General features: G+C 52.1%; 1 protein-coding gene across 2 annotated transcripts in view; it reads right to left on the reverse strand.

The window, feature by feature from the left end:
• Nucleotides 1-8,713: 8,713 nt before the first annotated feature.
• PDGFD (platelet derived growth factor D) overlaps nucleotides 8,714-12,940 on the reverse strand; it is a 222,735-nt gene continuing 218,508 nt past the window's right edge. For both annotated transcript variants that reach the window (XM_040460769.1, XM_040460768.1), the window contains exon 7: nucleotides 8,714-9,554. In XM_040460769.1, the coding sequence (XP_040316703.1) occupies nucleotides 9,429-9,554 (126 nt within the window). In that variant the 3' untranslated portion in view covers nucleotides 8,714-9,428. The remainder of the gene's footprint in view (nucleotides 9,555-12,940) is intronic.

Raw genomic sequence — 12,940 nt, forward strand, 5'->3', positions numbered from 1 at the left:
ATCAGCTGATCTCTACTGGGTTGATGGGGGTGGGGGGGGTGGAGGGGGTTCAGCTGGTCTCCACTGGGCTGGATGGGGGTCAGCTGGTCTCCACTGGGTTGGCAGGGGCCCGGGGGGGGGGGGTCAGCTGGTCTCCATCGGGCCCAGCAGGGTCAGCTTCAAGCTGCAGGTCGAGTGGGGTAGCTCTGTTAGGCAGGTTCATCCTCCTCCTCCTGCAGTCAGTGGACTGGCCAAGGCACATGGTTTGACTTTGTTTTGTTTTCGCTCTAGAGGGCGAGCCCCACTCGACAAGTCCTTGCTGGCGTCACAGCCACTTATATCCCGTTGTGTGATGCAGACCGCGTGGCCAAAACCACATAAGGAGAGGTCTCCTCCGTCTATGGTGAAGCCGGGACATGTATGTAGATGAAAGAAGGAGTGATCCAACCTGGCACACATGGCCACACCCAACTTGAAGGGAGCAGGGAAATGTAGTCCTCCCATGTGCTAGGACATTCCGGAATGTCTGTAGGGCACCAGTAAGGATCTTCGGTGGTACGAACTAGAGTCTCATAATGGTCTAAAACGTTCAATAAATTCTGGCTTCTGTGAGCTTCCTCCCTTCATCTCCGACCATGCAACCTCGCTTACCCCATTCCAGCCCCACACCAAGCAAACTTCTACCTCAGGGCCTTTGCACTTGCTGTCCATTCTGCCAGGAGTTCTCTTTTATCAGATATTGACACGGCTTTCTCGCTCCGCCTCCCGAGTCTGGGGCCTCATGGGTCTGTCAGCTTCTACTCTGGTTTCCTACATCAACCCGATACCCAGTAAGAGGCCTTTTAACTGCCTGTCCTACCATTTCGCTCCCTGGATCAAAAACCCCGAGGACTTCTCAACATATGACGAACCCCATCCTTGCCATGACCTAGAAGACTCATGTGAATTAGTGCTGCCTGCTTCTCTCCCTTCCGTGTTCTTGCCACTGAGTTCCTTGCCCACAATACCCTAGTCCTCTCGCTGTCCCTTACACCATCCCTAGCTTGCTTCTGCCTCAGGACCTTTGCACGTGCTATTTCCTTTGCCTGGAGTGCTCCTCCCCAGGGTATTTCCACCTATTTTCACTTCTTTCAGATCTCAGCAAAACTGTCACCTCCTTAGGAGAGACCTTCCTTCGTCTCTCTCAGTAGCTTTGTTCTTTAACGGCACTGATCATTATATGAAGCTACATGTGTGATTATTTTCTGTATCTACCTTGCTGCAAACTCCACAAAATCTAGAACGTTGTATTCTCGGTGGTCCTCTTCACTGGCCCTTGTGCCTAAAAGTGTGCCTGTCCTATAATGGATGTTCAATTATTATTAATTAAATAATGAAACTTGACCGGAATAGTCAATGATGACCTCTGGATCCATGCTCGGGATTGTGGGTGACAAGACTGTATGAGGAAATCCTTTACCGCTGCCCCCCATCCACTGGCCGAGACAGCGGGCGTACATTGTGATTAAGGATACTGGCCGCACAGGAATGGCCTGGAGGTCACCACTGGTTGACCTCGGGCACTTTGTTTGAAGTCTCTGGACTTCACGTTTTCACCTTCGTGAACCGTAATAAATACAATAACAGGGTTGCATAATAAAAACTTTATGCATACTCACTCTTCAATTTCAGAAAACTCATTTGTCATCGGGTTATTATGAAAATTAAATATAGGTAAGCTTCAGAAAATTTCGGGGATACTGTAAGCGTTCAATGAACAGACACTATTATTTTTTATTTATCTTCTTAAAATTTCTTAATGTTTATTTCTTTTTGGAAGAGAGAGAGAGAGAGCGCGTGCGCGAGCAGGGGAGGGGCAGAGAGAGAGGGAAGGAGACACAGAATCCGAAGCAGGCTCCAGGCTCTGAGCAGTGAGCACAGAGCCCGACGCAGGGCTCGAACCTGAGAACCATGAGATCATGACCGGAGCCAAAGTCAGACGCTTAAACCCCTGAGCCCCCCAGGCGCCCCAACAGACACTATGATTAGTCAGTATTCATTATTTGTAGCTTCTGTCTTTGCAAACGTGCCCACTCCGCACGATTTATACGTAACTCCAAAGTCAAATCCACGTGGCGCTTTGGTGCAGTCATTCGGGGACAGGGTGAGAGCGGTGAAGCACCTGACGTGTCCCCCACGGTCCCAGCTGCGGTTGGGCCAGGGGCCTCTGTGCTCTTGCCCCAGCTTCAGACCGTCTTTGTGGCCTTTTCAGCGTCCTATCTTTTGCAGGTCTGTGCTTTTTGGTGGTGCATGTTGCCATTGAAAGAGGCGCCCAGGCAGGTGCTGGAGTGCTGTGTGCCCTCAGTGTGAGAGGCTGCGGTGACGAATTGGAGCGCTCTGGCTGGCAGCTCAACGTTCGTGGCTCAGTAATCCATGGTAGATGAGGTGTCTCTAAGCAGAGACTCCCCCAAACAAGGTGATGCATTTGCCAGTGGAGGGAAATGGACCAGAGGCTCCCAGAACGAGCCCCCCGTTTCCTGGCTGCGGGGGCGGTGATCAGTGCTCTCTAATCCCATGTGTGTGGCGGTGCTGGGGCAGCTAGGGACGGCAAAGAACGAGGATCCTCCCTCGCCCCCCGCCCCCTGATCAATCAGCTTCTCCAACGGGCGGTTTTCACGCAAAATCCTGTCTCCACATCCTTCTTCCCTCCCCGACGCCCCCGATTCACGCCTCCGCCATCTGACATTCCCAGAGGAGCCAAGAGTGGGATGTGGCCGGACCTCGGGACCCAGCGGAGTGAGGGGCTCCCTCGCGGCCCCTCTGCATGGTGGGGTCATTCTTTGCTCCCCTCCTTTGCGGTCTGACCCTTGCCGGGCTTTACGATCGGTGTAGACGGATCACGGCTGCCATATAACGGGGGAGACATCTTCGACTCTTCTCAGTTCCGTACGTCCTGACACGGACTCAGGTCCCAGTTTGGGTCAGGTGCGGCTACCCTGGCTATTCGGCTGAGGCGTGTGTGTGTGTGTGTGTGAGTGTGTGTGAGTGTGTGTGTGTGTGTGTGTGTGTGCGCTGTGAAGTGTTACTGGGGCTGCAGGCCTGTGGGGGGAGCCCTAGACCCCCAGTCGCGTGTGGCTGCTTACCCTTACACGTAGACTCCCTACCGCTGGCACAACGAAGGTGTCTTTGGCCACGCCAGCCACACTTCACGTGCTCAGCAGCTACATGCTTCCGCCCCGTTCCCAGACCCTCCTCTGAGCTCCAGACCCACAGACCTAACTGCCTACCTCATGTCTCCGGCCGTTTGGCATTGGTGTCTCATATGGATTTCTCGATCTAATGCAAACCTCTCCCCCCCCCCCCCGGCTCCCCATCTCAGTAAACGGCGTCTCCGTCTGCCTAGTTCGTTATTGCAGAAGCCCCAGAACGTCCCGTGACATCCTCCCACTCCACGCTCGATCCATACCAACCGTGGCCAATTAGACATCCAAAATGCGCTCCTCTCCGAGCCACGATCTTGTTGTCATTTCTGATGCCCCCAACTTAAATCCCGATGCCTTGGTCCCCCTCCCCTTTCCCCGCTGGCTGACGGGTACTCAGATCTCGGTTCCTGCTCCTGTGTCTTACGAAGACCAATTCTTAAAGGATCTCTTCCTGCCCCTGCTCTACACTCTACCTTTTGACGTCATCTCACGTCAGGCTTCTGCTGTTCACGAACACAGCGGGGTGTTTACGTGTTTGTGTGGCGCCACACCCAGCAGCCCTCTCTCGTTTGGTCAGAGCATTAGACGCGGCCGCTAAGTCGTTCTCCGAATCTGGTCCGCCTGGCACCGCCCTCAGCGACGTGTCTTCCGAATTCTGGGGCACTCACTTGTGAGCTTTGCGAACTGCTGTTGTCTCGTCTCCTCTGCGGTCACGGGTATCCTTCAGCTTTCGCCCTTTATCATCCTTCTTACGGGGTCACCCTCGCTGCCCGAAGGACGGTGCCCGGTCAGCGTCACCAGCCCTGGCTCTTCAGACGGGTGTGATTTCTTCTCTCGAAATGAGCCTCCCCCTCCCTGCCTCCCTAAGAGTTCTGAGTGAGGAGAGTCCTCCCAAGCATGCAGCCCACACGACTTCTTCCTCTGGGACGCGCCCGGAGCCTGCGCTGCTCTCTCACCGCGTCGCCAAGACCCTGAATCCTCTCGAGAACTTTGCTCACAGCACTCCTAGAGATGTGCCCTTGACGGTCCGTGCACCCACAGGGGATCCACCCCTTCCCGTCTCTGCGGCCTGAGCCCGAGGAGAAGCTTCCTAATTCGCATTCCCACCCCATCCTTCCCCGCACGGGGCCACCTGCCAAAGTGCAGAATCTGCCAAAGTGCGGAAAGGCTCTGTGTCGCCCTTCTGGTTTTGTAAACGAGGACGCACAGGTCCAGGAAGGGAGGGCCTTCGGAGGTTCTCTCTCCTCCATTATGACACCCGCAGGCCCGTATGCTTACAGCCCCAGGCGAGGCATACTTCCTCTCCTCCACGTAAAGGACACAACTCCCTACCAGCCATCCACACAAGAGGATTCCTCTGTGACCAGAGGATTTTCTACCTTTTCAAACTTCCCTCCGGTTGTGCCTCTAGACATTCCTTCCTGCCACTTCGCTTGTGAATCCCACCTACGTTATGTGTCTCTACTTCTACCTTTCGTTGTGGGCCCTGGGTTGGGACCCCAAAGCACACCTGATACGTAGCGTGTTTTAACACGTTTTGTTGAATGAATGCACGAAGCACATAGTCAGTTTTCCCCATACTGATGGCGGCCAGGTATCCGTTCATAGAAGGCGATAAATACTCTGAAGTTCGTACCAAAAGGGGCCATAATGGCAAACATTTCCTCGATGTGTTCGACGCTCACGGAGCAGTGATTTCTTAACATGTGGCCATTTAAGCCTGTGAAGTGCTCCCTCGGGAAACCACCCGCTCTCCCGGTCTCCTCGAACGGCCCCCGCCTCCTGCGCCTTCCCAACGCACACACGGACCCTGATGATGACCCTAAGACTGGTGTGTAGAGACCAGTGAGAACGAGAAGGAACGCGGAAGTCACAGGGAGAGAGGAAAGGCGAGAAAACACTGGAAGAGAAGGAATTTGTAATATGGCCTCCACCAAAGACTAGAGAGAATATGACCCAGGACACGTTCTCAAAACAGAATCGGTATTATACATGAATTATGTAAAATATAAATTGAATCCAAGAGTAATTTTAACACTTGGTTCCTGGCCACTAAACCTGGCAGCCGGTATCCAACGGTTTAAAATAATGAGAAAGTCAAATGGTTTTATTAGAAAATGAAGATTTCTTGGCCCATAACTTGCTGCCCTAGGAACACGAAGCATTGGTTCCCTACTCAGCCCCACTCTCTTCTGATGTGGTCTGCTAAAGAATTGTTACAGATCGCTACAGAAATGAAATTTATTCTGAAAAAGGTACAAGTTAACTTGCAAATTCAGGACTGTAACACGAAGGACAAGCCTGAAGTCTTAAATTAAGTGCGTGGCCATCATGTTCAGGAGATACCCCGGTGTTTTATGGTAAGTTTTGCAGACCTCTGTAGGCTTCAACCCGATTTTTGTAAACAACAAAATTTAAGTGGGTGTCAGGAAAAACCAGTGAGTTACAAATGTTCTCTCTTCTAGCATATTTGATCAAAGCTGTCAATAAACAACATTGTATTTCCTGCAATTTCAGGCATGAATACTAATCTATGAATTTTAATTTAATATGCTATCAGAGGACCCTGGGAGGCTATGAACAATTTGGACATCTGTTAAGTTATTCTCGGAGTAAAACTGGACACATGTACATTTCAGGAAATAAAATAAGATTATTAATGTATTTGCATTAAGATACTGTGTACACACACACACACACACACACACACACAGCTACCATGATTTTTATGTAAAAATCCAAGTTATCTGAGTTAACAACTGTGCACAGCAGTATTTGATTCCTTCCTGCCCCTTCCCCACACTTTGACTCACACGTTACTGGTACTTCCGATGGTAAAATTGATCCTTTTTAATGTTTATTTTTTGTTTTTGAAAGAGAGAGAGAGAACGCAGGTGGGACGGGGCAGAGAGAGGGGGAGACACAGAATCCGAACCAGGCTCCAGGTTCTGAGCCATCAGCACAGAGCCCGACGCGGGGCTCGAACCCGCGAGGCCAAAGATAGGCTCCCAGCAACAGGACCAGATCCTGCAGTGAGAAGAGCTCCCCTTCCACTCGCCTCTGCCCCCTCGCCCGCCCCTGCTCTGAAACCAGCGTCTGCACGCCTGTAGCCCCTGGCCTGGTCTTCTGGAGCGGGTAGGCCTGACCCTGCTGTGGGAAAAGGTTCCCAGGCGTCTGGGTGGTACCGACGTCGGCCCCGAAGGAAGAGACAGGCCGTGCGCTTGCAGGGATGGAGGTCAGACGAGACCGTGTTTTATTAAAAGGCCAGCGTGGAAAACAGTCCAAGAAGCAAACAGCAAAACAGCAAAGCCTCCGGTCCCGCCCTGCTGCCCAGCTCGGGGACAGGGACCCGGTGAGAACCCGCCACCAAGGCCAGGCCTTGCCCTGTTCCTGCCTTCTGAGCCCCGGCCCTCGGAAATCACCCAGCCTGGTCACCCCCAACAGCCGCAGGCGTTCCGGAAAGTCAACGTGTAACACTGCACATTGGGGAGCTGCAACTGGGGAGGAAATGATGAAGGAGTTTTGTTCAAAAGCAATATACATTTTTCATGGAGATAAGAGGCATATTACATTTGCTACAGAAAAGTGCTACGAGACGAAAAAGCTGCGTGCTGCCGATATGACAAAAAAGCATAAAAAAATCTACTTACGAAAGTGTTCTGCCCTGTGAGGACACACGGAATGGAAGGCATTATTCCAGGTGAGTGAACCACGCAGAAATGCGGATTTATTAGGGTTTGTTTTGAAATGTAATTTGTACGGCGAGCTTTTTATTCCTTTGATGGCAATGAAACATTTATCTGCTCCGTGTTGGAAACGCAAGAGATAACAGATAACCGAGGGAGACGTTTTAATAAAACACTCAGGAAAGAGGAAAGAAACGTGAGTGAATACGACTGCTTGCATTTCAGCCAATAAATAATAAAAAGTGCAGACAGGGCTTTAACTGGAAACCAACCTGGTTGTTGCAGCCTGGAAGGTTTATTAAAAATTGGGTAAAACACTGATTTTTCCTACTTACAGCTACGATGGGAGCTGCCCAAGATGACGCCACGTGCAACCACTTAGAGTTGGGGTGCACAGGCCAACGTCTTCATGGGGCAACCTGCCAGTGGCCGTGATGGGGACACAGGCCTCACTACGGGTGCGCCTGCCTCGGCCATTTGTGATCGTGTCTGGGATTCTGGACAAGTGACCAATACAGCGATCTTCCCACTCCGCCGTCGCGGTACAAACACTGGAGGTTTCTAGGGACGTTTTCAAGGTGCACCTGCCACGAGCCTTCCCTCTCGAAGGGCTGAGAAAAGATGAAGTTACCACTACGGAGAGTGAGAACCTGGTCCAGGCTCAGAAGTACAAGTATACTTAGGCCACTCGCCTGACCCCAGCGCTAACCCAGCCTGTCACACAGCCCTCACTCAAACGGTGTTAGCACACAGGGCCCCAGACTCACAGAAGAAATCAGCTCTTGATTCAAGGCAGAAACGGAGCCCTCTCGGAACAGCCCCACGGCTCTCTGGAGTCCAGTGCGTTCTCCCAAGAGTCTTGCTTTGGAGAACGAGGAGTCACTCGCTACTCCGTGGATTCAGTCTCCTTGAAAACAGACATTGAGGAGCCGGGGAGGGAAAATGACTCGAAACCCCAGGAAGGAAACCCTGGTGGAGCAAGGCCACCTTCGTGGGCCTGTGATTTGCAGGTGGCTTCTCACGACGCAGCTCCACAGATGTGGCAAGAACCACAGCCCCCAGATCCGACTTCGCTTAGTCCGGAAGCCGGAATTCAGACTGGGGAGCGAGGATGTGATCGGGAATTCACGTCAACAAAATTGGGTTGTTCTGATACGTGAAAGATTTCAGGCTGTAAATAATTCGTGACGTTCGCCAGATATAAAACGCCACCGTAAACCCATATTTGTGTATCAGAGAGACAGGAACAGAAAAGCAAGATACATAAAACGAATTGGCCTAACCCGGAGAGTTTGGATCCATTATTAAACAGGGAGCCAATTAAATATTCCATCCAATCTCCAGTTATGTTAGTAATTCTGTGTTCACCGTTTTTGCTTTCAACTACCCAAATCTTCCGACGAACACCATTTTTTTTTAAGATTTTTTTTTTAAATTTTTTTTTCAACATTTATTTATTTTTGGGACAGAGAGAGACAGAGCACAAACGGGGAAGGGGCAGAGAGAGAGGGAGACACAGAATCAGAAACAGGCTCCAGGCTCCGAGCCATCAGCCCAGAGCCCGACGCGGGGCTCGAACTCACGGACCGCGAGATCGTGACCTGGCTGAAGTCGGACGTTTAACCGACTGCGCCACCCAGGCGCCCCATCATTTTGAAAGGCTCCTACGGACTCCCCAGGCCATTCTCCAAAGGCGTCATTTCTGTGGACGGGCTTTCAGAAAGAAAGCGTTCAAAGTTCTGCGACAGTTGATAAATGGTCTCTGGAAGGATTATAATAATAAACCTTCTGAGAGATTTTTTTTGCGACAGGTGTTAAATGAATTTGCATGCCTCAGCAGGATGCATAAAAAGAAGACTTAATGACTTAATTTCTAAGGCATCTATATTATTACCGCATGCTTCTGCAGACAGGTAATTACTGCCTACATAGGTAAGCGTGTAGTGCGTCCCTCGGGAAAAATGGTCAGGTCTCTGCCTTTTTCCCAGAAACCGTATTTTTCCTTCTTCTTCTTCTCCTTCTTTTTCTTCTTCTTTTTTTTTTTTATAATTAGGATGTATCTATAAGAAAAGCCCATTTATTGGTTTTTTAGTATACACAGCGCTTTTTCTAAGAGACCAAGATCCAAAACTGTTTTGTGAGTCAAATTTAGAAGTAAACAAAGTAATCTTCTGAATCTTCCAAGGACGCATTTCACGTATTTAATTTGTCGCTCAATGTGTCAAAAGATTTTAAGGGTCTACAGACCTGCAGCATACGTAAGCTCTGGGGTACACGGAAGAAACCAGCTGATGTATTTACACGTAGACACGGACGGCGTACACACGTATGTATGCACGTGCACGCTCTCTGACACGATCATTACAGGCCATCCTGTGTTCTGGGGAACAGAAGCTGATGAGGGGCCTTTCCACCTGCTGCGGCTGAGCGAGCCAGGCGGTGGTTCAGCACCCACCGGCGCTCACGGCTCTACGGGCCGGTCCCAAGTGCGGCTGCTGGTGGAACAGGGCCTCTCACACCCCCCCGCCCCCCGACACGAAAGGTTCCCTCGCGCGCGCGAGGGGATTTGGCACACGTTCTCCTATCGCGGCGGTCTCGAGCTGCAGACGCAGTCGCAGCGCTCGTGGTGATCCAGCTGGATGTCGACGAGAGCCATGTGCTTGGCTCTGGCCCTCCTCCTGAAATGGCCAGGCTCGAACTGTAACACCTAGGGCGAGAAGCGCGTGTCCCGTTAGCAAGCCCTTGGGTTCGCGGTCACCAGATCCCCTTCCTCTCTTCGTGACAACCGGTTCCCAACCCCTGGAGAAACCAAGGAACACGACAGGCTGCCTGTCCTGATGCACCCGTGTAAATGTTGTTGCAGTCATCGGCTCCCTGATGTGGAGGGGTCTGGGGTCACAGGGTAATGCCTGCTGTGTTAGTTTCCAACCCGCAGCACTGTGGGGAGCTCACGTGTCCCGACAGGGGCCTCTCGGTAGCTTCCTAAGGGCCCGATTTGGGCCAAGTGCTGCTCCAAATACTGTCACAAGTATCCCTGGGAACAGGCGTATGTTACAGATAAATCCAACACTCAGCATTTATTACTTCTTGCAGACAGAACAGGGCACATGCTCTTGTGACTGAAAGTGTGGTGGATGCAGAATGTTTTTCCCCGAGGAAGGGGATTAGTGGCCGTAATGAAGCGGAAATACGTTTACGTTCTGACGTATCTGGTGATATGTAACGCCTTTTACGATTTAAAACAGATCAGACTTCACCGTATTCTTTTGTTTTTTAATTTTTAATGTTTATTGTTGAGAGACAGAGAGAGACAGAGCACGAGCATGGGAGGGGCAGAGAGAGGAGGAGACACAGATTCCGAAGCAGGCTCCAGGCCCCGAGCTGTGAGCACAGAGCCCGACGTGGGGCTCGAACTCACGGACCGCGAGATCGTGACCTGAGCCGAAGTCGGACATTAACCCACTGAGCCACCCGGGTGCCCCTCACCATATTCTTTCTACATTAATACCTGCGTGTCAATACAGCATTTCTTCGTGAAGTGCATCCTTGATTTCTTACATTAATAAGTTGATTGCGATGACATGAACGGAGCTGGAGAGTATTAAGCTAAGTGAAATAAGTGGGAGAAAGACAAACACCGTATGATTTCGCCTGTGTGGGACTGAAGAAACAAAACAAGTGAGCAAAGAGGGGAAAAAGGAGGGACAGACCAAGAACAGACTCTTAACGACAGAGAACACAAGGGTGGGGCCCGGAGGGGAGATGGTACGCCTGTCGCGATGAGCACCAGGGATGCAGGGAAGTGTGGAACCATCGAATCGTACTCCTGAAACTCGAAGTACTCTGTACGTTAGTTAAGTGGAGTCTCAATACACGCTTAGAAAAGTAAGGTGAAACCGAACTTCAGCGAAGTTTCAAGAGAAGCTGTCGTCTCTCTTGCTTCTCTCCTGCTGCGGCCTTCGGGGAGGCGGGCCTTCACCATCGCAGGCAGAATCCCCTGGAGAGTCCTACTGTCGCTTTCACATACACTGTCTGGTCGGTTCGATTGCTTCTCTCGCTTATGCCCTCAGGTTCCTGCTAGCCATGATTTCTGCCTTCCTTCTACTGTCCCTTCATGGAGGTACCCTGTCCCCATCTTGGAGGACTGAGATGCTCCAGGAGGCCGTGCGCCCCATTCAGGGTCTTCTGGGCACCGAGAGCCAGGTCCAAGGACAGGGTCCTGTCCTCCAGCATCCTTGCCCCCGGGGGCCACCGCCTCTTCAGCGTGCCTGTGATTTCCTTCTGCGTCTCCAAGGGGTGTGGGGCTCCACGTGTGCACTGAGTGGGGACTCAATATGCTTTGCCTGGTTTACTGCCATCCCGGGTGAAGGCCAGACGTGGCAAAATCCTGCCTCAGTGTCTGCACGACTATTCCCGGCATCCCTGCAAGTCTTTACTATGGATTCTCTCCCCAGAAGTTTTCTCAGATGACCAGCTTCACGTCATAAACCAAAACCATCTACTAGGAAACGGGGGTCCAGACTGCTCAGCCCTTGGCACCCCTTATTCAGCCATGCCGCCCACGGGGGCTCCAGCGAGGACAAGAATGGATGCTCTCCTTTGCTCAGTGTTCAGTCAAGCCGCAGAGCCTGGACCCTAAAGTGGGGCAGAGAGTCCCACGTGCAGGGGACCCCCAGGCGGACTCGTCCCCGAGGCACAGAGACTCACAAGTGCTTGCTGTCGGTAAAGCTGGTCCAAAGGGCAGTTCCGACGACCACGTGTATCGTATCCTTTCCCTCCTGCAATTCTAGGACACGTACAGCAGGGATGACACGCTCTCCCACGATTTGTTACACGTTCTACTCGCTGGATCATAAGCGCGTGGAGAACAGAGAAGCAGAAGGCATTACTAATGTCAATGAGGATGTTCTAGATGCTGCACGCTGTTGTAAGTGACTTTGCAAATGACAAATTATTTGCACTTCACTCTAGCCCTCTTAGGTACTCTCCTAGGTCTCCATCCATGAGGGAAGAGAGACACGAAGTTGCCCCTGGTTACACAGCCGACATCCGCTGGTGCCAGGACGTGACTCCTCCTGGACCAGCTGACGCTCCCACCCGTGCGTATTTGGTCAGAGGGCCTCGGAAAGAGTCAGAGGTTTGCGTCCTCCAGCTTCGCCGAGAATTTCTCCACTGTGAGCCGGTCACTATCACCCGAGACCACACGGAAAGCACACCCCGGGGCTTGCAGGGCAGGGGAGTGACTTCTGAGACGATGCGCAGGGGACAAATATGTCTGCTCAGGCCACTCCGACCGGCGCCTGTGACTCACTGCTCTGTCGTGCTGAGTTCTCATTGATGGCAGACAGCAGTGCGTGCCCTCGGCTGACGGCAGAGACCAGGCACTTTCCAACGGCTCTCTTGCTTGCTCGGGGACTTTCCCGGTGTTTTATATTAAGCAGCGTGGGCACAGGGGCCACGTGCTTTGCTGATAAGCCGGGAAAAGTGAATTGGCAGATGCCTTTCCAGACAAGGCAGGAAAAGCCGCGTCTGAACAGAGCGGAGGCTGGCCTGCTTCGCCGGCTGATGGCAGCGCTGAGGCTCAAAGCGTGAACGGTCTTGGGTTCAGGCACACGGCGCTCAGAAGGAGAAGAAAGCAGAGACAACCTGATGGAACTGGGGAGGCGAAGAGGGAGACGGAAAGCCTTTATCTGGGAAGGAAGCCCGGCTGCTCGGGGGCGGTCTGGTCACTTTTCAAGGCAAGAGCCACCGCACGAATTAGAGCCGCCCGAGGCCACTCGCGAATGGGCCTGTTCCCCGAGCTGTGGGACACCCAGAAACACAAATCCAGCCAGGAGGACCCAGCCACTTCTTGTCACCTGCGGGTGAGAACGGAAATCCTGACCCCTCTGTGTCACCTGGAAAACCACACAAAGCCGGGAGGACTTGACTTTTGCTAATCGGCGAACATTCTGCCGGAGCCGGCTGGTGGCTTTCGTAACACGACACAAAGTCAGAGAGGCTCCGCTTGCAAAATTACCATATCACAAAAGATATTTCACTACAGTTACGCGCCTCGTAGCCGAGAAACCACTGAGTGAATCATTGCCGTGA

Source organism: Herpailurus yagouaroundi, unplaced genomic scaffold, assembly GCF_014898765.1.
Source record: "Herpailurus yagouaroundi ecotype Mexico unplaced genomic scaffold, PumYag 251, whole genome shotgun sequence".
In the NCBI taxonomy this organism is placed as follows: Eukaryota; Metazoa; Chordata; class Mammalia; order Carnivora; family Felidae; genus Herpailurus; species Herpailurus yagouaroundi.